The following is a 24,970-nucleotide window of genomic DNA, read 5'->3' on the forward strand; positions in this document are numbered from 1 at the left end:
GTTGCTGCCTTACAGCGCTTACAGCGCCAGAGACCCGGGTTATATCACGACCACGGGCGCTGTCTACAGAGTTTGTACGTGCTCCCCGTGACCACGTGGGTTTTCTCTGAGATCTTCGGTTTCCTCCCAGACTCCAAAGACGTGCAGGTTTGTAGGTTAGTTGGCTTGGTATGAGTGTAAATTATCCCCAGCGTGTGTATGATAATGTTAATGTGCGGGGATCGCTGGTCGGTGCGGACTCTGGGCCGAAGGGCCTGTTTCTGAGCTGTATCTCTAAACTAAACTAAACACAAGGTATCACCAAAAAGCTGGAGTAACTCAGCGGGTCAGGCAGCATCTCAGGAGGGAAGGAATGGGTAATATTTCGGGTCGAAACCCTTCTTCAGACTGACATAAAATGCTGGAGTAACTCAACAGGTCAGGCAGCATCTCTGGAGAGAAGGAATGGATGATGTTTTGGGTTGAGACCATTCCTCAGCCTCAACCGATTCGTTCTCTCAGGAGATGCTGCATGTCCCGCTGAGTTACTCCAGCACTTTGTGTCTATCTTCGGTGTAAACCTACATCTGCAACAGATGTTGATTATTAAAACAGTAGTGTTAACCTAGATGCCTAGTACTTGGATTGCACATCAATCTTTTCTATTAAATGGTATTCTGGAAGTGCATCAGGTAAAAAGTACATGGTGGTAGTGTTGCTGCCTCACAGCGCCAGTGATCTCGGTTCCATCCTCGCCTCCCGTGCTATCTGTGTTCATGGGATAGAAATATGGAAACTGTATCAGCCCACCGAATCCATGCCCGTTCTCACAGCCCGTTCTCACCACTTCTATGTTATCTCACTTTCTCGTGCACTCCCTACAAATTTACAGAGGGACAATTATGGGCGGTCACAGTGGCGCAGCGGTAGAGTTGCTGCCTTACAGCGAATGCAGCGCCGGAGACCCGGGTTCCATCCCGACTACGGGCGCTGTCTGCACGGAGTTTGCACGTTCTCCCCGTGACCTGCGTGGGTTTTCTCCGAGATCTTCGGTTTTCCTCCCACACTCCAAAGACGTGCAGGCATGTAGGTTAATTGCCTCGGTAAAATGTAAAAACTGTCCCTAGTGGGTGTAGGATGGTCGGCGCGGACCCGGTGGGCCGAAAGGGCCTGTTTCCGCGCTGTATCTCCAAAACTAAACTAAACTAAAATTAACCTACAAACCTGCACCTCTTTGAGATGTGGGAGGACACAGGAGCAGCCGGATGAGACCTCTGCAGTTCACAGGGAGAACATGCAAACTCCACACAGACAGCACCCGAGGTGAGGATGGAACCCAGGTCTCTGGCTCTGTGTGGCAGCGGCTCTACCCGCTGCACCACCGTGTCGCTCCAGCGCTACTGGGCGCTCCCTGTGACTGGTGCATTTTCTACAGATGCTCCCGGTTCCTCCCGTATCCCAAAGACGTGCACTCAGACTGTAGAAACAAAGAATTGCAGATGCTAGTTAATTCATGTTATTCCCTTTCTCACGTATCTGTGCACTGTGAACGGCTCGATTGCAATCACGTATTGTCTTTCCGCTGACTGGTTAGCACGCAGCAAGAAAGCTTTTCACTGAACCTCGGTACACGTGACAATAAAACTCTATGAAAAAAACTCAACAAGCATAACAGCACTCAATGTGTAGGTGGGTGATAGAATCTGGTGTGAATTGGATCGAAATAAAAAAGGTTTTAGACCTGCCACTTGTGTCTTGGCTGGATTAAAGTTCAGTTTAAACAGGTGGTGACTGAATTCCGTAGCAGTGGCCAGCTTTGTACTTTCATCCTTTGGTAACTGGTTAGTGTTTGATCTTTACTCTCACGCTGGCTGCAGCTCCTGTACTTCCACTGATTTCTATCAGTCTCTGGTCTCCAGTCCGCAGTTGAGATTAGCCATTAGAGATGCCTTTCCTTGCTTCCCGCAGCCTGTAGATTGCTCTCACATTTGGAAGATGCCGCCAGTTTGTGACACGTTAACACTATCCTACACTCACCAGGGACAATCTTACATTTACACCGAGCCAATTAACCTTCAAACCCGTAGGCCTTTGGTGTGTGGGAGGAAACCAAAGATCTCAGAGAAAACCCACGCGGTCACGGGGAGAACGTACAAACTTCGCACAGTCAGCACCTGTGGTCGGGATGGAACCCGCGTCTCTGGCACTGTAAGCACTGAAAGGCAGTAACTCTACCGCTGTGCCACCGTGCCGCCCTTTGTGGCGACTCATTGCGTACCTTGTGTATGGTGTGCAGAACAAAGATGGTCACTGTGACTTGCCACATGTGATAATAAAGTATCCATCAATCAGTCAGATCACTAAACTCCATCTGCTCCCTCAGCTAGATGCCTAGAGTGTAAGGTTGCCAACTGTCCCGTGATTGAGAATGATCAGCCATGATCACATTGAATGGTGTTGCTGGCTCGAAGGGCCGAATGGCCTACTCCTGCACCTATTGTCTATTGTCTATTGTATTAGCTGGGACATCCCGTATTTTGGGCTAAATTGTTTTGTCCTGTACGGGACCGCCCTTGTCCCGTATTAGGCCCGGGGGGCGCTGTAGGCCCGGTGGGTGCTGTAGGCCTGGGGGGCACTGTAGGCCCGGACACTGTAGGCCCAGACAGTGTAGGTCCAGACACTGTAGGTCCAGACAGTGTAGATCCGGACAGTGTAAGTCCTGACAGTGTAGGCCCGGACAGTGCAGGTCCTGACAATGTAGGCCCGGACAGTGTAGATCCAGACAGTGTAAGTCCAGACAGTGTAGGTCTGGACAGTGCAGGTCCTGACAGTGTAGGCCCGGACAGTGTAGGTCCGGACACTGTAGGCCCAGACACTGTAGGCCCGGACAGTTTAGGCCCGGAGGCCTGGGCGCCGCCTAACGGAGGTTGCGAAGCAACCCGCCTCTTGGCCCAGTCGGCCACTATTGGTGGAGCGGGAGCACGTGGCCGCTGGCTGGGTGAAGTCATGTGGAGCACGGGGCGGTCAGGGACAGGGAGATGTTACCCCCCCCCCGTGCCCCACGTGACCTCACCCAGCCAGTGGCCACGTGCTCCCGCTCCACCAACGGCGGCCGCCCGGGCGGGAGGCGGGTTGCAATGCAACCTCCGATGGGCGGCGTCCGGGCCTAGAACCCCCCCAGGCCTAATACGGGACAAGGGCGGACCCGTACGGGACAAACCAATTTAGCCCAAAATACAGGATGTTCCGGTTGATATGGGACAGTTGGCAACCCTAATCTAAGCTTGCAAGAAACATGGTTTAGATGCAGGCAGAGGAGAAGTCAGATCACTGTTAATGATGGGACTTGAGTAAAAACTGGGCCTCTGCACAAGGTATGAAGCACACCAAGTTACACAGCGCCAGTAAATCTATGCAGATTCACCAGGACATTGCCTGGGATAAAATGTGCCGGAAAGAACTGCAGATGCTGGTTTAAATCGAAGGTAGGGTCTTCCGGTTGCTCAGCACTTTAACTCCCCCTCCCATTCCCAATCTGACCTTTCTGTCCTGGGCCTCCTCCATTGTCAGAGTGAGGCCCAGCCTAAATTGGAGGAACAGCACCTCATATTTCGCTTGGGCAGCTTTACACCCCAGCGGTATGAACATTGACTTCTCTAACTTCAAATACCCCTTGCTTTGCCTCTCACTCCATCCCCTCCCCCTTCCCAGTTCTGCCACCAGTCTTCCTGTCTCCGACTACATCCTATCTCTGTCCCGCCCACTCCCCTGACATCAGTCCAAAGAAGGGTCTCGACCCGAAACGTCATCCATTCCTTCTATCCAGAGATGCTGCCTCACCCGCTGAGTTACTCCAGCATCGTGTGCCGGTTTGGCTGCAGTTCAGGAACAAACGAGAGTTTTAGTACATAGATGGACCAAAAGCAGGCAGGTGGGACTAGTGTGGCTGGGACACGTTGGCTGATGCAGGCAAGTTGGGCCGAAGGACCTGTTTCCACACTGTCACTCTGTGACTCTAAGAGGAGGTGGCAAGAAATGGGGGGAGAGGGAGGAGGGGGTGACCACGCATGGATTTGGACGAGGGTTCTAAAGCCTAGGCGTGGCCTGTGCAGGGTTCAGTGAGGGGTAGCGAACGGGCGGTGGGTGTTGGGGTGAGATGAGGCGTGGGACAGAGGGGTCGCACGGGGCCTGCAGCTTCTTTGTCAGCGAGGTGCACAAACTACATGTAACCGAGAGCCTGTGCCTTTTGCTGTGTCTGTCCATCAGAGGGATTAACACCATCTGCAGCTGCCGGGCTACTGAAGTGAGGGGTCGGGGGGGGGGGGGGGGGGGGTGAGGGGTGCCATCCAGGCTGGGGCTCCCATTTCTCAGCGCGCTCTCTCCCCGCCGACCCCGGTCACAGGCCGCAGTCACCGTCAGACTTCCTAAGTTGCCGTTGACGTAAAGTTAAGAATGATCCCTTTGAGTCCGATCGGAGAAGGGGAGGGGGGATGGGTTGGGGGGGGGGGGTGGGGTGGGTGGATGCAGGAGGGGGGGTGGGGGGAGGAGGTGTCTGATGATCAGATGAAAACAAGTCACCTACTATGGGGTATCGCATTCCCCATTGAAGGGGATGAATGCAAAGTCTGAATGCTTCCGCCGTGCCCTGACTCGGAACAAGAGCTCCAGTCGCTAGGAGCACAATAGAAGGCAGTTTCATTTCAACACACACAATCAGTCCTGGGCATGGCGTGAGCGTCACCGGTCTCTGTGGGCTCGAGTGTGCGGTACCACACGTAGATCCGTGGAGAAACCCCACCCTCTCCTGACAGGCGCCAGTCCAGCGAGCCTCATCACCGCAGAATTAAAGGACGTTCTTCTGGGAAGGAGATGAGGAGGAATTTCTTTCGTCAGAGGGCGGTGAATCTGTGGAATTCTTTGCCATAAGAAGGCTGTGCAGGGAATATCTTTACAGCAGAGAGTGACAGATTCTTGATTAGTACGGGTAAAATTACAAAAGGACTGGACAGGCTAGATGCAGGAAAAATGTTCCCAATGTTGGGGATAAGTCCTGTCAAGTCCGATCAAAGATAGTCTGAGGGTCTCCAATGAGGTAGGACTGCTCTCTAGTCATTGATAGGATGGTTCAGTTACCTGATAACAGCGGGGAAGAAACTGTCCCCTCTCACCTGAAATCTTTCCCCTCTCATCCTGTAGAGAATTTCGAGAGACTGCAGATGCTTGAATCTTGAGCAAAGCGTAAAAGTGCTGGAGGAACTCAGTGGGAAGATACAGGAAAAATGTTCCCAATGTTGGGGGAGTCCAGAACCAGGGGCCACACAGTCTAAGAATAAAGGGGAGGTCGTTTAAAACTGAGGTGAGAAGAAACTTTTCCACCCAGAGAGTTGTACTGCACTCACTGTCAGAGGGGAAGAAAACATGGCAGCTCATTTTCACACAGCAAGAGAAAAAACTTTTTCACCCGGAGAGTTGTGAATTTGTGGGATTCTCTGCCACAGAAGGCAGTGGAGGCCAATTCACTGGATGAATTTAAAAGAGAGTTAGATAGAGCTCGAGGGGCTAGCGGAATCAAGGGATATGGGGAGAAGGCAGGCACGGGTTACTGATTGTGGATTTTGTCCAAAAGACTTGTTTTTTTTGGATGACAATAAAGGCTATTATGATTCTGATTCTGATGATCAGCCATGATCACAATGAATGGCGGTGCTGGCTCGAAGGGCCAAATGGCCTCCTCCTGCACCTGTTTTCTATGGGTGTCAGAGGTAATGGGGAGAAGGCAGGAGAATGGGGTTAAGTGGGAGAGATAGATTAGCCATGATTGAATGGCAGACTTGATGGGCCGAATGGCCTAATTCTGCTCCTTTTCCTCATGACCTTATTGTACAGTGTGGAGACAGGCCATTCACCCCAATGCCATGCTAACTAGCGGGCACCGTTCTGTATTAATCCCATTGCCCAGTACTTGGTCTTTACTTTACACTTTGGAGAAGCAACGTGGAAACAGGCCCTTCGGCCCACCGAGACCGTGCCAACCAGCGGTCACCCCGTACACTAGCACTATCCTACACAATTTACAGAAGCTAATTAGCCTAAAAACCTGTGCGTCTTTGTAGTGTGGGAGGAAACTGGAGCATCCGGAGAAAACCCACACAGGTCACGGGGAGAACGTCCAAACTCCGTACAAACTGCACCCATAGTCAGGATCGAACCCAGGTCTCTGGACTTGTGCGCCCCATATGGTCCAAATGGTTTTTATATTTAGGCGATTCAACTGCTCAACTGCAGTCTGAACGGAGTCCCGCCCTGAAACGTCACCCATCTATGTTCTCCAGAGATGCTGCCTGACTCACTGAGTAGCTCCAGCTTTTTGTGTCTTTCCTTGGTTAACCAACATCTGTCGGTCATTTTGACTGCTTGTCTAAACAAATGCTGTCGGCGATCTGCTTCAACCATCAGATGGTAACCAGTCACTGAAAGTAAGCGTGCAGGTACAGCAGGCAGTGAAGAAAGCTAATGGCATGTTGGCCTTCATGACAAGAGGAGTTGAGTATCGGAGCAAAGAGGTCCATCTGCAGTTGTACAGGGCCCTAGTGAGACCACACCTGGAGTACTGTGTGCAGTTTTGGTCTCCAAATTTGAGGAAGGACATTCTTGCTATTGAGGGAGTGCCGCGTAGGTTCACGAGGTTAATCCCCGGAATGGCGGGGCTGTCGTATGTTGAAAGACTGGAGTGACTGGGCTTGTATACACTGGAATTTAGAAGGATGAGAGGGGACCTTATTGAAACATATAAGACAATTAAGGGATTGGACACGCTAGAGGCAGGAAACATGTTCCCAATGTTGGGGGAGTCCAGAACCAGGGGCCACAGTTTAAGAATAAGGGGTTGGACATTTAGAACGGAGATGAGGAAAAACTTTTTCACTCAGAGAGTTGTAAATCTGTGTAATTCTTTGCCTCAGAAGGCAGTGGAGGCCAATTCTCTGGATGTTTTCAAGAGAGAGTTAGATATTCTTGATGATAGCAGAGTCAGGGGGTATGGGGAGAGGGCAGGAACGGGGTACTGATTGAGAATGATCAGCCATGATCACAGTGAATGGCGGTGCTGGCTGGAAGGGCCGAATGGCCTCCTCCTGCACCTGTTGTCTATAGTGGAGCCGCCACCACACAGCGCCAGAGACCCGCGTTTAATCGTGAACTTGCGAGTGGAGCTTGCATGTTCTCCCTGTGGTTTTCCGGTTTCCTCCAGGTGCTCCAGTTTCCTCTCGCAACCCAACGATGTGTGGGTCTGTAAGTTAATTAACCTCTAATTAAATTGCCCGCAGAGGTGTCGGGAGTAGATGGGAAAGTGGGATAGCGTAGAAAACGGAGTGTGAGTTCATGGAGTAAGCTTCCCACCAGAGTTCATGGTCGGCATCAACCCAGGTGGGCCGAAGGGCCTGTTTCTACGCTGCATGTCCGAACTCTAAAACCATTCTCTCTGGCAGCACATTCCAGGTGCTTTACCACTGCCTGGGTGAAGAAGGTTCCCCTCATATCCCAGCACTACCTGCACCCACCCCCCACTGTGCATACCACGTCAGCTCAGCTACAGAGAGAGCACTAACTCTCACAAAGAAAGATTTGAAAGGGGCACATGATAGGATTAGTAACCCTTTCGGATTTGTCTGGAGTATCCAGGGGAATGTCGTGGAGCAGGAGAGGTACGCCATTCAACACATCATTGCTGGGTCACCTCTTGTGATCCAAATAGCCTCGTTCCCCGGCTCTTTCCCCTGAGATCTGCAAAGCTTTTTCCCCTTCAAGCCCTTATCTCTTTCAAATAGGTTTGAATGCATTTCCACTGCTCCCTACGTTCGTTCATCCACGCAACTGAACCATCCCACCAACAACTCGAAAGCAGCCCTGAGCTAATAAATGTGCCGGGATCACTGGTCGACGTGGACTCGGTGGGCCGAAGGGCCTGTTTCCAAAACAATACAATACAATACAATATATCTTTATTGTCATTGTACAGGGGTACAACGAGATTGGGAATGCGCCTCCCATATGATACAATAATTTAATTAGCTAGTCAATATTAATTTAAACAACCCAATGAAACAAATTGTAACAGTTTTAAAACAGAATAAAGTGTAAGTAGATCTGTGCCGGTTCACTGTGCAATGTGACCATCCGGCTCAGCAGGACCGGTTCATAGCAGCTATGGCCCTGGGGATGAAGCTGTTCCTGAGTCTGGAGGTGCGGGCGTAGAATGCCTTGTATCGTCTGCCCGATGGAAGGAGTTCGAACAGACTGTTGCAGGGGTGTGAGGAATCTTTGTGGATGCTGGTGGCTTTTCTGAGGCATCGTGTGTTGTAGATGCCCTCCAAGTCTGGTAGCTGTGTTCCGATGGCCCTCTGAGCTCTATGGACTACCCGCTGTAGAGCTTTCCTTTCTGCCTCCGTGCAGCTGAGGTACCACACAGGGATGCCATGCGTTAGGATGCTCTCTATGGTGCAGCGGTAGAAGGTCGTCAGCAGCTGTTGGGGCAGACCAGACTTTTTCAGTGTTCTTAGGTAGAACAGTCTTTGTTGTGCCTTCTTGACCAGCGCAGCAGTGTTATTGGACCATGTTAGGTCCTCCGAAATGTGAGTGCCCAGAAACTTGAAGCTGGACACTCTCTCCACACTGTCCCCATTGATAGAGATCGGGGCATATTCCCCGTTATGTGACCTACGGAAGTTGATGATCAGCTCCTTGGTCTTGGTGGTATTTAGGGACAGGTTGTTATCCGAGCACCGAGCTCTATAGTTTGTTTCATCCCCGTTGGTGATCAGCCCGATCACCGTTGTGTCGTCTGCAAACTTGACAATGGTGTTGGTGTCGAATGCAGGAACACAGTCGTGTGTGAAGAGGGAGTAGAGCATGGGGCTCAGAACTTTCTGCCCTCCAAGGCTGGTAGCTGTGTTCCGATGGTCCTCTGAGCTCTATGGACTACCCGCTGAAGAGTTTTATGTATCTTTGAACTAAACTAAACTAAAATACCATCTACCTCATTGGAGACCCTCGGACTACCTTTGAGCAAACTCTACTGGACTTTATCTTTCACTAAACGTTATTCCCTTTCTGCTGTATCTGTACGCTGAGTAATCAGCGTGTTGCCTTTCCACTGACAGGTTAGCACGCAACAAAAGCTTTTCACTGTACCTCGGTACACCTGACATTAAACTAAACTAAACTAGCACTGCCAGCAAATATCTCCAGGTCTTAGAATCATCGAGCTACACAGCACGGTGGCGGTTACGGCGGTAGAGTTGCCGCCTTACAGCGAATGCAGCGCCGGAGACCCGGGTTCCATCTCGACTACGGGCGCTGTCTGTACAGAGTTTGTACGTTCTCCCCATGACCTGCGTGGGTTTTCTCCGAGATCTTCGGTTTCCTCGCACACTCCAAAGACGTGCAGGTTTGTGGGTTAATTGGCTTGATAAATGAAAAAATTGTCCCTAGTGGGTATAGGATAGTGTTAATGTGCGGGGATCGCTGGTCGGCGCGGACCCGGTGGGCTGAAAGGGCCTGTTTCCGCGCTGTATCTCTAAACTAAACTCAAGCCCGCAAGCCCAGGTAACTGTGGTGGATGTTTATGTTAACTTTTAAGTAGTTGTGTGTCTTGGTGCTTTTTATAGTATGACTGTATGGTGATTGAGTTTCACTGTACCTTAATTGGTACATGTGATAATACACTGAACTTGAAACCTTGAATTTCCTGGTGAATCCCTTCTGTGCCCTTTCCAACTGAATGACATCCTTCGTACAGCTGGGCGACCAGACATGCGCCTAATGTCAAGAGTCAAGGGTCTTTTCTTGCCATACAGTGCATTCAGAAAGCATTCAGACCCCTTCACTTTTTCCACATTTTGCTACGTTACAGCCTTATTTTAAAAAGGACTAAAATTCATTTTTTTGTCATCAATCTACACACAATACCCCATAATAAAAAAGTGAAAACAGGTGTTTGGAAATGTTTGCAAAGATTGATGATTTAAAAAAAAAAGAAATTTAATCCATTTTAAAATAAGGCTGTAACCTAGCAAAATGTGGAAAAAGTGAAGACTTTCTGAATGCACTGTATGTCCCAAACTGTAAGAAATTCTTACTTGCAGCAGCACAGCAGATACGTAAACAATATACTAAATGGAAATAAGTATGTATATATACTGAACCTTTTATCATTTATTATATTGTTTACAGAGTACTATGTTTACGTTCTGTTGTGCTGCTGCAAATAAGAATTTTTATGTGTTTGTATGACTATGTACATGTATATATATATGTGTGTGTGTGTGTGTGTGAATGTATATATATACATAGATATGCACACACACACATACACACACGCACATATATATATATATATTAGAGATATATATATATATATGTGTGTATGTACACATATATATATATGTACATATGCATAGGAAACCTCCAACCTCATCTATTGCATCCGCTGCTCTAGATGTCAACTTATTTACATCGGCGAAACCAAGCGCAGGCTCGGCGATCGCTTCGCTCAACACCTGCGCTCGGTCCGCATTGACCAAACTGATCTCCCGGTGGCCGAGCAATTCAACTCCCCCTCCCATTCCCAGTCTGACCTTTCTGTCATGGGCCTCCTCCAGTGCCATAGTGAGGCCCACCGGAAATTGGAGGAACAGCACCTCATATTTCGCCTGGGCAGCTTGCAGTCCAGTGGTAAGAACATCGACTTCTCCAACTTTAGATAGTTCCTCTGTCCCTCTCTTCCCCTCCTCCTTCCCAGATCTCCCTCTATCTTCCTGTCTCCACCTATATCCTTCCTTTGTCCCGCCCCCCTGACATCAGTCTGAAGAAGGGTCTCGACCCGAAACGTCACCCATTCCTTCTCTCCCGAGATGCTGCCTGACCTGCTGAGTTACTCCAGCATATTGTGAATAAATACCTTCAATATGCATAGGAAAGAACTGCAGATGCTGGATTAAACCAAAGGTAGACACAAAATGCTGGAGTAACTCAGCGGGTCAGGCAGCATCTCTGGAAAGAAGGAATGGGTGACGTTTCGGGTCAAGACCTCAGTCTGAAGAAGGGTCTCGACCTAAAACGTCGCCCATTCCTTCCCTCCAGAGATGCTGCCTGACCCGCTGAGTTACTCCAGCATTTTGTGTCTACCTTTGTACATATGCATACATACACATGGAAACGAAAAAAGAAACAAACAATAATAGTGCAAAAAGGCATAACCAAAGCCCCCGAGTCTATGTAGTTCAGAGCTTGTTTGGAGGTTGTAGTGTTTAATAGGCTGATGGTTGGAGGTGATCCACGTAACTTCCTCGCCTTGTGGATTCGGCTGAATGGGTATGGAATGGAGTTAGGGTTGCCAACTTCCTCACTCCCAAATAGGGGACAAGGTAACGTCAGCCATTGGTGGAGCGGGAGCACGTGGCCGCTGGCTGGGTGAGGTCACGTGGGGCGCGGGGCGGTGACGTCACCCTTTGTCCCTTACTTGGGAGTGGGGAAGTTGTGGCAACCCTACTAACGCGGTACAAGGGCGGTCCAGTACGGGGACAAACCAATTTAGCCCAAAATTACGGGATGCCTCGACTAACATGGGACAGTTGGCAACCCCAAGATGGAGTCTAGGGGCTGATGGGTGACCAGCAATGAAACTCCTGCCTTTCATGATTGTAACCGATTGTCATCCGTCGGGCTTCCCCCTCACGCTCACTCTTTCATTTGCCACAGGATGAACGGCCTCAAGAGGCAGCAAGAAATCCTTCGCCAAAAGCACGCACACTTTATGGAGAAGTATCGGCCGAGGAAACAAGGAGACGATGATGAATAAAAACACTGAGCATGTACCACAATGATAGCGTCTGACTGCAGTGATGTTCACCTGCGTGCTGACTCTGGCATTCCTTTGACGGTAGATCGCTGCGGAGACAGCACAATCCATTTGCTTAGTGCATCTAGTCTCGGGATGAGGGAGTTCTTCAGGTCTGGGATTTACTCCACTCCTTCTTTCGCCCAGGCAGCACCAGCGTTTGGTGTTCTCTAGACGGCCCGGCTCCTTGCTCAGGTAAATCAACTACATGCATCAATGCGGAGACGAGTGTCTAGGGGCACCAACCATCTCACTCCCAAATAAGGGACCAAAGGTGACGTCACCGCCCCGCGCCCCGCGTGACCTCACCCAGCCAGCGGCCACTTGTGCTCCATGCTCCACCAATGGCGGCCGCCTGGGCCGGTAGACGGGTTGCTAGGCAACCTCCATTAGGCGTCGCCCGGGCCTCCGGGCCTACACTGTCCGGACCTACATCGTCTGGGCCTACAGCGTCCGGGCCCACATTGTCCCGACCTACAGTGTCCGGGCCTACAGCGTCCGGGCCTACAGCGTCTGGGCCTACAGTGCTCCCCCGAGCCTAATACGGGACAAAGGAGGAAAGAGGTCCTTCTGCAGTTGTACAGGGCCCTAGTGAGACTGCACCTGGAGTACTGTGTGCAGTTTTGGTCTCCAAATTTGAGGAAGGATATTCTTGCTATTGAGGGCGTGCAGCGTAGGTTTACTAGGTTAATTCCCGGAATGGCGGGACTGTCATATGTTGAAAGACTGGAGCGACTAGGCTTGTATACACTGGAATTTAGAAGGATGAGAGGAGATCTTATCGAAACGTATAAGATTATTAAGGGGTTGGACACATTAGTGGCAGGAAACATGTTCCCAATGTTGGGGGAGTCCAGAACCAGGGGGCACAGTTTAAGAATAAGGGGTAGGCCATTTAGAACGGAGATGAGGAAAAACTTTTTCAGTCAGAGAGTTGTGAATCTGTGGAATTCTCTGCCTCAGAAGGCAGTGGAGGCCAATTCTCTGAATGCATTCAAGAGAGAGCTAGATAGAGCTCTTAAAGATGGCGGAGTCAGGGGGTATGGGGAGAAGGCAGGAACGGGGTACTGATTGAGAATGATCAGCCATGATCACATTGAATGTCGGTGCTGGCTCGAAGAGCCGAATGGCCTCCTCCTGCACCTATTGTCTATTGTCTATTGACGAGGGCGGTCCCGTGTGGGCCAAACCAATTTAGTTCAAAATACGGAATGTCCCGGCGAATACGGGACAGTTGGCAACCCTACTAGAGTCCTACAGAGGCCCAGAACAATTAAGGACCGCTATTTCTCTTTTACCATTTTTGAAGGAACATTAGTGAGTAGTTAAGCATTCAAAGCAGCTTTGTGATCATTTTTACAGGCCTTTTGATTGGATACAAATTCACAATCCAGCTGCGTGTAATCTGAACTCACATCCTCTCGATTACTGGTCTTTGTTATCTTTGAAAATGGTCCGTTTCAGAGTGGCACAGTGTCCCAGCTGGTAGAGCTGCCGACTCAGTGCTGGAGAACCCAGGTTCGATCCTGACCTCGGGTGCTGTTTGTGCTCAGTTTATTCTCCCCGTGACCGCCTGGGTTTCCCCCGGGTGCTCCGGTTTCTTCCCACATCCCAAAGACGTACAGGTTTATAGGTTAGGAAAGAAAACTGCAGATGCTGCTTTAAATCAAAGGTAGACACAAATTGCTGGAGTAACTCAGCAGGTCAGGCAGCATCTCTGGAGAGAAGGAATGGGTGACGTTTCGGAGAAGGGTCTCGACCCGAAACGTCACCCATTCCTTCTCTCCAGAGATGCTGCCTGACCCGCTGAGTTACTCCAGCATTTTATGTCCACCAGTTTTGTAGGTTAATTGGGCTCTGTAAAATTGCCCCTGATGTGCAGGGAGTGGAGGAGAAAGTGAGATAGCATAGAACTAGTGTGAATGGGTGATTGGCGGTCGGGGTGAACTCGGTGGGCCGAAGGGCCGGTTTCCCTGCTGTATCTCTCGACTAAACAAAGCTTTAATTAAATCCAACCTCTCTTTACGTTTTACTGCATCGATACCGTCGGCTTTATTCCTGACCTTTAGGGCGGCACAGTGGCGCAGCGGTAGAGTTGCCGCCTTACAGCGAACGCAGCGCCGGAGACCCAGGATCGATCCCGACTACGGGCGCCGTCTGTACGGAGTTTGTACGTTAATTGGCTTGGTAAATGTACAAAATGCTTTCAAGAGAGAGCTGGATAGAGCTCTTAAGGATAGCGGAGTGAGGGGGTATGGGGAGAAGGCAGGAACGGGGTACTGATTGAGAGTGATCAGCCATGATCGCATTGAATGGCGGTGCTGGCGGTGCTGGCTCGAAGGGCTGAATGGCCTACTCCTGCACCTATTATCTATTGTCTATTGTCTATTGTCTAGCTCTCTCTTGAATGCATTCAGAGAATTGGCCTCCACTGCCTTCTGAGGCAGAGAATTCCACAGATTCACAACTCTCTGACTGAAAAGGTTTTTCCTCATCTCAGTTCTAAATGGCCTACCCCTTATTCTTAAACTGTGGCCCCTGGTTCTGGACTCCCCCAACATTGGGAACATGTTTCCTGCCTCTAACGTGTCCAACCCCTTAATAATCGTATACGTTTCGATAAGATCTCCTCTCATCCTTCTAAATTCCAGTGTATACAAGCCTAGTTGCTCCAGTTTTTCAACATATGACAGTCCCGCCATTCCGGGAATTAACCTAGTAAACCTACGCTGCACGCCCTCAATAGCAAGAATATCCTTCCTCAAATTTGGAGACCAAAACTGCACACAGTACTCCAGGTGCAGTCTCAAACATGCCCTTCGACCCAACTCATCCATGCCAACCAGGATGCCCCATCTTGGCAAGTCTCATTTGCCCGCCAGTGAGTCCCGTTTGTCCATGGGCTGCCTGTTGCTGTGGATCTTTGGAACTCCTTGGAGTGCAGGAGGCTGAGGGGCGATCTTGTAGACGTGTACAAAATCATGATGGGAATAGATGGAGTGAATGCACCTTTTAGAGTCTTTGACCCATAGTAGAGGAATCAAGAACCGGAGGACATAGGTTTAAGGTGAGAGGGGAAAGATTTAATAGGAATCTTTTCACACAGAGAAAGGTGGGTATATGGAACAAGGAAATAGATGAGGCAGGTATTATAATAGGGTTGCCAACCGTCGCATATTAGCCAGGACATCCCGTATATTGGGCTAAATTGGTTTGTCCCGTACACCACCCTTGTCCTGTATTAGGCCCGGGGGCCGCTGTAGGCCCGGACAGAGTAGGCCCGGACAGTGTAGGTCCGGACAGTGTAGGTCCGGACAGGGACAAAAGGAGACGTCACCGCCCCACGCCCCACGTGACCTCACCCAGCCAGCGGCCACGTGCTTTCGCTCCACAAATGGTGGCAGCCCGGGCCGGGAGGCAGGTTGCTACGCAACCTCCGTCAGGCGGCTCATGGGCCTACACTGTCCGGGCCTACTGCGGCCTCCTGGCCTACAGTGTCCGGGCCTACAGCACCCCCCGGGCCTAATACAGGACAAGGGCGGTCCCGTACGGGACAAACCAATTTAGCCCAATATATGGGATGTCCCGGTTTGTCCCTCCTCGGACCACTGTCGGTCGGTACTCACCACTGCTGACCGGGAACACCCCACAAGCCCTGCCATTTCAGAGATGCTCTGACCCAGTCGTTTGGCCATAACAATTTGGCCCTTGTCAAAGTCGCTCAGGTCTTTACTCCTGCCCATTTCCTCTGCATCCAACACGTCAACTTCAAGAACTGATTGTTCACTTGCTGCCTAATATATCCCACCCCTTGACAGGTGCCATTGTAACAAGATAATCAATGTTATTCACTTTCACTGTCAGTGGTCATAACGTTTTGGCTGATCGGTGTATATCCAAATTGTGATGTAGTATCCAGCCCTTTCCCTTAAGACGACTAGCTGTGGAAATGTGCTTCACTCCAATGGCATCTCTCGTGCACGGTGTCCACACTTGTACACGTGCATTTGTGCAGTCGGATGAGTTGACCACGTTCACAGTGGAGCCATTAACATCAGGGTAGTGTGTCCCTGCCCATTCAATAGCAAGTTGTTATCCAAGCCTCCTAAAGAAAGCTGCTGACGTCAGTCCAGCTAGCCAAAGCATTTTTCTAGGAAATGAACCATTTGTTTGTTTGACGCACAGTCACTGTTGTAATGTAGGTAACGTGACAAGTCAGTTTGCACGCTGGGAACAGAGGGAGACAGTGAGGGAGCACATCTTTGTTTCACTAATCTCGGTGGAGCGACCATCCCGGATGCCAAGAAGTCCCAACAGAGGTCGAGCCGCGGCCAACCAGGGCCGGAGACCCGGGTTCAATCCCGACTACGGAGTTTGTACCTTCTCCCTGTGACTGCGTGGGCTTTCTCCAGGTGCTCCGGACTACTCCAACACCCCAAGGGCATACGGGGTTTGTAGGTTAATTCGGTTTTGCCAAACATTGCAAATCAGTGTGCAGGACTGTGCTAATGTGCAGGGATCGCTGGTCGGCATGGACATGGTGGATCGTAGGATAAGAAGATAACTGCAGATACTGGTACAAATCGAAGGTATTTATTCACAAAATGCTGGAGTAACTCAGCGGGTCAGGCAGCATCTCGGGAGAGAAGGAATGGGTGACGTTTCGGGTCGAGACCCTTCCTGTTTCCACACTGTATTTCCAAACTAAACTAAACTAAACTGATTTGAATTTAAAAGTCTGAAGAAGGGTCTCGACCCGAAACGTCGCCCATTCCTTCTCTCCTGAGATGCTGCCTGGCCCGCTGAGTTACTCCAGCATTTTGTGAACAAATACCTTAGATTTGTACCAGCATCTGCAGTTATTTTCCTACACTGAATTTAAAAGATACAACATGGAAACAGGCCCTTCAGCCCCACCGAGTCCGCGTCGACCATGGATCACCCGTTCACACTAGTTCAATGTTATCCGAATTTCCCATCACTCCCTGCACACTAGGGGCAATTCACAGAGAGCCAATCAACCTGCAAACCTGCACGTCTTTTAAAAACATATATATACAAACACATTTATTCAGAAAACAAAAACAAACATACAGAGTAGTAACACGATCAAAGGCTGCCTATATTGGCAGTTTACAGACAAACAGTTATCAAATTAATATATCGCCGACTTTATCAATAATACATTCGATCTCCCGCGGTGACCAGCGTTCACGGAAGGCCTCCAGAGTCCCCCATGGGTACAGCGTGTGTATGTTCCCTCTCCAGGGACATGCGGGCACGGACGTAGGCCCAGAAGAAGGGCAGGCAGCCGACTCTGGTGTGACCATCGACCGCCCGCTGCCTGTACCCACGAATGGTCATCTTGGCCAGGCCCAGGAGCAGACCGACAGAGAGACTCCCCCCTCTGTACCGGGTGCCCAAATATTGGGAGCGTGCAGCCAAAACTCGAGGATCAGCCCCTTCCGATAGTCGAACAGGGGCTGCAACCTCTCACGCTGCGTGTACACGTGGAACACGGTCTCTTCCTCGCCGCGGAAGTACCTGGGATGTGGAGGGAAACCAGAGTACCTGGAGGAAAGCCACGCGGTCACAGGGAGAACATGCAAACTCCACGCACACGCAGAGATCAGATTAAACTCAGGACTCTGGCGCCGTGAGGCAGCAGCTCTACCCGCTGCATTGCTGTGCCTCCCGTCAAGGTTTTTAACCAGGAAAAGCAGTGGCCTGGGGGATTAAACCGAGACAGTGCAGCATCCCCTCAGCCCCAGTCATTCAAAACATTAGAAACAGAAGCAGGCTTGGAGTCTGCCCCTGTCTACAGACTGATTTGGATTGGTGTAGATGGGACTTGTACACACAAGCATCTCTGGAGAAAAAAGGGACAAGTGGCGTTTCAGGTCAGGACCCTTCTTCAGAGTCTATGCCTCTCGTAACCTTGTATACTGTACTTCTAAAAGGTACATATTTACGTCCAACCTCAGTCTTGTCCCATTTTGCACGTTCTCCTGTGACCGCGTGGTTCTCCTCCAGGTGCTCTGGTTTCCCTCCGCATCCCAAAGACACACTAGCATCTCTGGAGAAAAAGGGACGAGGTGACGTTTCAGGTCGGGACCCTTCTTCAGAGTCCGAAGAAGGTTGCCGACCGGAAACGTCACCATTCCGTGTTCTCCAGAGATGCTGAGTTACTCCACCAGTTTGTGTCCGTTTAAAGGATAGGTGGGTGGACTAGAGGGTGTGAGCTACAGGGAGAGGTTGAGTAGGCTGGGTCTCTATTCCATGGAGCGCAGGACGATGAGGGGTGATCTTGCAGAGGAGTACAAAATCATGAGAGGAATAGATCGGGTAGACGCACAGAGTCTCTTGCCCAGAGTAGGGAAATCGAGGACCAGAGGACATAGGTTCAAGGTGAAGGTGAAAAGAGTTGATAGGAATCCGAGGGGTAACTTTTTCACACAGAGGGTGGTGGGTGTATGGAACGAGCTGCCAGAGGTGGTAGTTGAGGCTGGGACTATCCCATCGTTTAAGAAACAGCTGGACAGATACATGGATAGGACAGGTTTGGAGGATTATTGACAAGTGGGACTAGGGTAGCTGGGACATGGTTGGCCGGTGTGGGCGAGTTGGGCTGAAGGGCCTGTTTCCACACTGTATCACTCTAGTTGGCTACAGGTCAAGGGAGAGTTTAATTGGCATGCACTGTGTTCATTGCAAACGTTGAACTGTAGAATACAGCCGGTGTAGATTAACATATTAATTCCGCTTCCATCCAGATAGTCAAGTTATTTATAATCGGTTACAGATTAAACACAGCTCCGCACAGTTTACATAAAGCGGACTGACCTTGCGATCTCAGTAACAATAATGTAAGAAAATAACTGCAGATGCTGGTACAAATCGACGGTATTTATTCACAAAATGCTGGAGTAACTCAGCAGGTCAGGCAGCATCTCAGGAGAGAAGGAATGGGTGACGTTTCGGGTCGAGAAACCTTCTTCAGACTAAATAATGTTTAGTGACAATAATTCTTCAGTAACAATAATGTTTATTCTCCTACCTGCCACCCAATAGACAATAGACAGTAGACAATAGACAATAGGTGCAGGAGGAGGCCATTCGGCCCTTCGAGCCAGCACCGCCATTCAATGTGATCATGGCTGATCATTCTCAATCAGTACCCCGTTCCTGCCCTCTCCCCATACCCCCTGACTCCGCTATCCTTAAGAGCTCTATCTAGCTCTCTCTTGAATGCATTCAGAGAATTGGCCTCCACTGCCTTCTGAGGCAGAGAATTCCACAGATTCACAACTCTCTGACTGAAAAAGTTTTTCCTCATCTCAGTTCTAAATGGCCGACCCCTTATTCTTAAACTGTGGCCCCTTGTTCTGGATTCCCCCAACATTGGGAACATGTTTCCTGCCTCTAACTTGTCCAACCCCTTAATAATCTTACCATACTGTCTCTCTTGGGTTGCCAACTTCCTCACTCCCAAAACCCTTTTTGCTCCAGAGATGCTGCCTGGCCTGCTGAGTTATTCCACCACTTATTGTCTTATCTTTTTTATAAACCAGCACCAGGCACAGGCAAGCGTCGGCAACTATCACCACCTTCCCTTCTGCAGAACTCTCGGCCCACCCGTTTGGTTTAGTTTAGAGATACACACACATACACACAGAAACAGGCCCTTCGGCCCGTCGAGTCTGCGCCGACCAGCGACCACTCCGTATACTACTAGCACCATCCTGCACACACTCGGGACAATTTACCAATTAGCCTACAAACCTGCACCACTTTGGGGGAGTGCGGGAGGAAACCGGAGCACCCGGAGATGAGCCACGCGGGTCACGGGGAGAACGCACCAACTCCATAAGAGGCACGGCACCCGTGGTCAGGATCGAACCCGGGTCTCCGGCGCTGTAAGCATTGTGACAATAGACAACAGACAATAGGTGCAGGAGGAGGCCATTCGGCCCTTCGAGCCAGCACCACCATTCAATGTGATCATGGCTGATCATTCTCAATCAGTACCCCGTTCCTGCCTTCTCCCCCCATACCCCCTGACTCCTCTATCCTTAAGAGCTCTATCTAGCTCTCTCTTGAATGCATCCAGAGAATTGGCCTCCACTGCCTTCTGAGGCAGAGAATTCCACAGATTTACAACTCTCTGACTGAAAAAGTTTTTCCTCATCTCCGTTCTAAATGGACTACCCCTTATTCTTAAACTGTGTGTGGCCCCTGGTTCTGGACTCCCCCAACATTGGGAACATGTTTCCTGCCTCTAACGTGTCCAACCCCTTAATAATTTTATATGTTTCGATAAGATCCCCTCTCATCTTTCTCAATTCCAGTGTTGTAAGGGCAGCAATTCTACCGCTGCGCCACCGAAAAAGAAAAACACTTTTTTGTGGACACTAGGGCAGTCTAAAGTCTTTAATAGGTGGTTGGATGCTGAAAGGTGGGCATTTCCTGGCACTTTGGGAACATGAGCGCTACTGTTTATCAGTCTCTCTCTATCTGAAGTGTGTCTGGCAGTCGCTGCTAGCAGGCAGGGGCAGTTCCATTTGCTGAGGAGTTTGCTAATGGAATGGGATGTTGTGCAAACAATCTGGGACGGAGGCATTCGGAGAGGGAAACCGCTGATAAGCTTCAGTACAGTGTTCACATCGAGAGCTGATAAACTGGATTCCTTGATAAAATAACAAAGGACCTAGATAGGGACTGGTGCGTTGAGCAATGTGCAAAGAGCCTTCAAAGCTCGCAGTGCGGAATAAAAAGATGCGAAGCAGGCAGGGTGCTGGAGTAACTCAGCAGGTCAGGCAGCATTCAGGAGAGAGGGAATGGGTGACGTTTCGGGTCGAGACGTTATCTGAATGGTGTCAAGATAGGAAAAGGGGACGTACAATGAGATCTGGGTGTCCTAGTGCATCAGTCACTGAAAGGAAGCATGCAGGTACAGCAGGCAGTGAAGAAAGCCAATGGAATGTTGGCCTTCATAACAAGAGGAGTTGAGTATAGGAGCAAAGAGGTCCTTCTACAGTTATACAGGGCCCTAGTGAGACCGCACCTGGAGTACTGTGTGCAGGTTTGGTCTCCAAATTTGAGGAAGGATATTCATGCTATGCAGCGTAGGTTCACCAGGTTAATTCCCAGAATGGCAGGACTGTCGTATGTTGAACGACTGGAGCGGCTAGGCTTGTATACACTTGAATTTAGAAGGATGAAAGGGGATCTTATCGAAACATATAAGATTATTAAGGGGTTGGACACGTTAGAGGCAGAAAACATGTTCCCAATGTTGGGGGAGTCCAGAACCAGGGGCCACAGTTTAAGAATAAGGGGTAGGCCATTTAGAATGGAGACGAGGAAAAACTTTTTCAGTCAGAGAGTTGTGAATCTGTGGAATTCTCTGCCTCAGAAGGCAGTGGAGGCCAATTCTCTGGATGCATTCAAGGGAGAGCTAGATAGAGCTCTTAAGGATAGCGGAGTCAGGGGGTATGGGGAGAAGGCAGGAACGGGGTACTGATTGAGAATGATCAGCCATGATCACATTGAATGGCGGTGCTGGCTCGAAGGGCCGAATGGCCTCCTCCTGCACCTATTGTCTATTGAGACCCTTCTTCAGACCGAAGAAGGGTCTCGACCCGAAACGTCACCCATTCGCTCTCTCCTAGATGCTGCCTGACCCGCTGAGTTACCCCAGCATTTTGTGATACCTTCGATTTGTACCAGCATCTGCAGTTATTTCCCTACACGTACCAAGCAGACAGGAGAACAGTGACAGGGAGGTGGCACGGCGGTAGAGTCGCGGCCTCGCAGCGTCGGATACCCGGGTTCGATCCCGACTACGGGCGCTGTCTGCACAGAGTTTGTACGTTCTCCCCGTGACCCGCGTGGGTTTTCTCTGGGTGCTCCGGTTTCCTCCCACACTTCAAAGACGCACAGGTTAATTGTAGGTTCATTGGCTTTGGTAACAATTGTAAACTGACCCCTAGTGTGTAAGATGGTGCCAGTGTCGTTGGTCGGTGCGGACTAGGTGGGCCGAAGGGCCTATTTCCACGCTGCATCTCCAAAGTATAAAGTCTTATGTCTAAAGAAGCAGATTTTTTTTTTTTAACTGCAGATGCTGGTTTAGGAAAAAAAAGGCACAGAGTGCTGGAGTAACTCAGGCAGCATCTCTGGAGAACGTGGATAGGAGAGCCTACAAAAAGGCCCTAATACTTTTGGGGCGCAGTGGTAGAGTTGCTGTCTTAGATGTCAGCATCTAAATCCTGAACACAGATGCTGTCTGTATGGAAGTTTGTACGTTCTCCCTGTGTGACCGTGTGGGTTTTCTCCAGATGCTCTGGTTTCCTCCCACACTCCAAAGACGTGCAGGTTTGTAGATGAATTGACTTCTGTAGATAGAAACATAGAAACATAGAAAATAGGTGCAGGAGTAGGCCATTCGGATCTTCGAGCCTGCACTGCCATTCAATATGATCATGGCTGATCATCCAACTCAGTATCCTGTACCTGCCTTCTCTCCATACCCCCTGATCCCTTTAACCACAAGGGCCACATCTAACTCCCTTTTAAATATAGCCAATGAACTGGCCTCGACTACCTTCTGTGGCAGAGAATTCCACAGATTCACCACTCCGCAGATTGTCCCCTAGTGTGGCTGGGCAGAAAACTGGGATGACATAGAACTAGTGCGTGGGGTGATCGTTGATCGGTGCGGACTGCAATGAGGTAGATAGATACCAGCTCAGTTTGTGATGGGGCGGTTCAGTCGCCTGATTGCAGCCGGGAAGAAACTGCCCCTGAATCTGGAGGCGTAAGAAAATAACTGCAGATGCTGGTACAAATCGAAGGTATTTATTCACAAAATGCTGGAGTAACTCAGAACTGAGATGAGGAAAAACTTTTTCAGTCAGAGAGTTGTGAATCTGTGGAACTCTCTGCCTCAGAAGGCAGTGGAGGCCAATTCTCTGAATGCATTCAAGAGAGAGCTAGATAGAGCTCTTAAGGATAGTGGAGTCAGGGGGTATGGGGAGAAGGCAGGAACGGGGTACTGATTGAGAATGATCAGCCACGATCACATTGAAAGGCGGCGCTTGCTCGAAGGGCCGAATGGCCTCCTCCTGCATCTATTGTCTAGCAGGTCAGGCAGCATCTCAGGAGAGAAGGAATGGGTCGACCCGAAACGTCACCCAGTCCTTCTCTCCTGAGATGTTGCCTGACCCGCTGAGTTACTCCAGCACTTTGTGAATCTGGAGGTGTGCGTTTTCACACCTCTGTGCCTCTTGCCCGACGGGAGAGGGGAGGAGAGACGGGGTGACCGGGGTGTGCAGGAAGGAACTGCAGATGCTGGTTTAAACCGAAGATAGACGCAAAAAGCTGGAGTAACTCAGCGGGACAGGCAGCATCTGTGGAGAGAAGGAATGGGTGACATTTCGGGTCGAGACCCATCTTCAGACTCATCCTTGATCATGCCGGTGGTGGCCTTGCCGAGGCAGCTTGAGGAGCGAGTTGAGAGGGTGGGTTTTTGCGGAAATGCCTTTGGATGCGAGCTGAGCGTAAGCTTTCTATTGCAGGGTTTCCAGAGGGTGTCCTCAATGAGGCAAGACGGGCCCATTCTTGCTTTTTGTTTGGATTCCAGCCCGGATCCTAATGGCAAAAACAGATGAGGTTTTAAAGCGTCCCAGTCTAATGTGAATTCACATTTCCTCACCCCTGTGTGTGTGTGTGTGTGTGTGTGTGTGTGTGCGTGCGTGCGTTCCTTGTTAAGCCACACAAGTGGACGAGGTGTCCACTCCCCAAGAACCACCCTTCCCTCCTCAACGCTTTCACTCCTGTGCTTTTGCTGGCAGGTGGAGGTACAATAGACAATAGACTTCGAGCCAGCACCGCCATTCAATGTGATCATGGCTGATCATTCTCAATCAGTACGGGAGGGAGGGAGGGAGGGAGGTCTCAATCTCCCAATTAGCGTCGTTTGGTTTAGAGACACAGCACGGAGACAGGGCCATTTGGCACACCGACACTATAGAAACATAGACATAGAAAATAGGTGCAGGAGTAGGCCCTTCGAGCCTGCACCGCCATTCAATATGATCATGGCTGATCATCCAGCTCAGTAACCTGTACCTGCCTTCTCTCCATACCCCCTGATCCCTTTAGCCACAAGGGCCACATCTAACTCCCTCTTAAATATAGCCAATGAACTGGCCTCAACTACCCTCTGTGGGAGAGAATTCCACAGACTCGCCACTCTCTGTGTGAAGAAATCGTGCGGGACAATAGTTTGCAATGACACCGACGCCAATTAACCCGTGCGTCTTTGGAGTGTGTGGGAGGAAACCGGAGATCCCCGGAGAAAACCCACGGGGAGAAGGTAGAAAAACAGGGGAAGAGCAATAAAATAGAGCAATAAAAATAAGCAACAACACACACAATCACAAACCAACACAAAACAAACAAAAAAAGAAACATCCATCGCAGTGAGGAGGTGACTGGAGGAGACTCACTGTGATGGATGTTTCTTTTTTTTGTTTTGTGTTGGTCTGTGATTGTGTGTGTGTTATTGCTTATTGTTATTGCTCTTATTGCTGGACTGTGGGTGACCTTTCATTTCACTGCACATCTTGTATGTGTATATGTAAGAAAATAACTGCAGGTGCTGGTACAAATCGAAGGTATTTATTCACAAAATGCTGGAGTAACTCAGCGGGTCAGGCAGGAGAGAAGGAATGGGCGACGTTTCGGGTCGAGACCCTTCTTCAGTCTGAAACGTCGCCCATTCCTTCTACCCTGAGATGCTGCCTGACCTGCTGAGTTACTCCAGCATGTTGTGAATAAATGCCTTCGTCCTGTATGTGTATGTGACAAATAAACTTGACTTGACCTCACTTGACAGACAAGCAGCCGTGGCCGGGATCGAACCCGGGTCTCTGGAGCGGTGAGGCAGCAGCTCTACCCGCTGCGCCACCGTCAGGAAGCGTTGCCCGGGTGCTTGGCGTCCTTGCCTCTGCTTCTTGACTTCCTCCTCCACTGACACCACACAAGTTCCCTGTGGAATTCTGTTGGGTGGGAGTCCAGAATCAGGGGGTCACA

At 50.0% G+C, this 24,970-nt stretch overlaps 1 protein-coding gene across 1 annotated transcript in view; it reads left to right on the forward strand.

Moving 5' to 3' along the window:
• The window catches only part of dnajc4 (DnaJ (Hsp40) homolog, subfamily C, member 4), a 189,426-nt gene extending 177,487 nt beyond the window's left edge, over window positions 1–11,939 (forward strand). Inside the window, exon 7 of the mRNA XM_078427914.1 lies at window positions 11,737–11,939. Coding sequence (XP_078284040.1) covers window positions 11,737–11,836 — 100 coding nt within the window. The 3' untranslated portion in view covers window positions 11,837–11,939. The remainder of the gene's footprint in view (window positions 1–11,736) is intronic.
• The last annotated feature ends 13,031 nt before the right edge of the window (window positions 11,940–24,970 follow it).

This window comes from Rhinoraja longicauda, chromosome 34, assembly GCF_053455715.1.
Source record: "Rhinoraja longicauda isolate Sanriku21f chromosome 34, sRhiLon1.1, whole genome shotgun sequence".
NCBI lineage: Eukaryota > Metazoa > Chordata > Chondrichthyes > Rajiformes > Arhynchobatidae > Rhinoraja > Rhinoraja longicauda.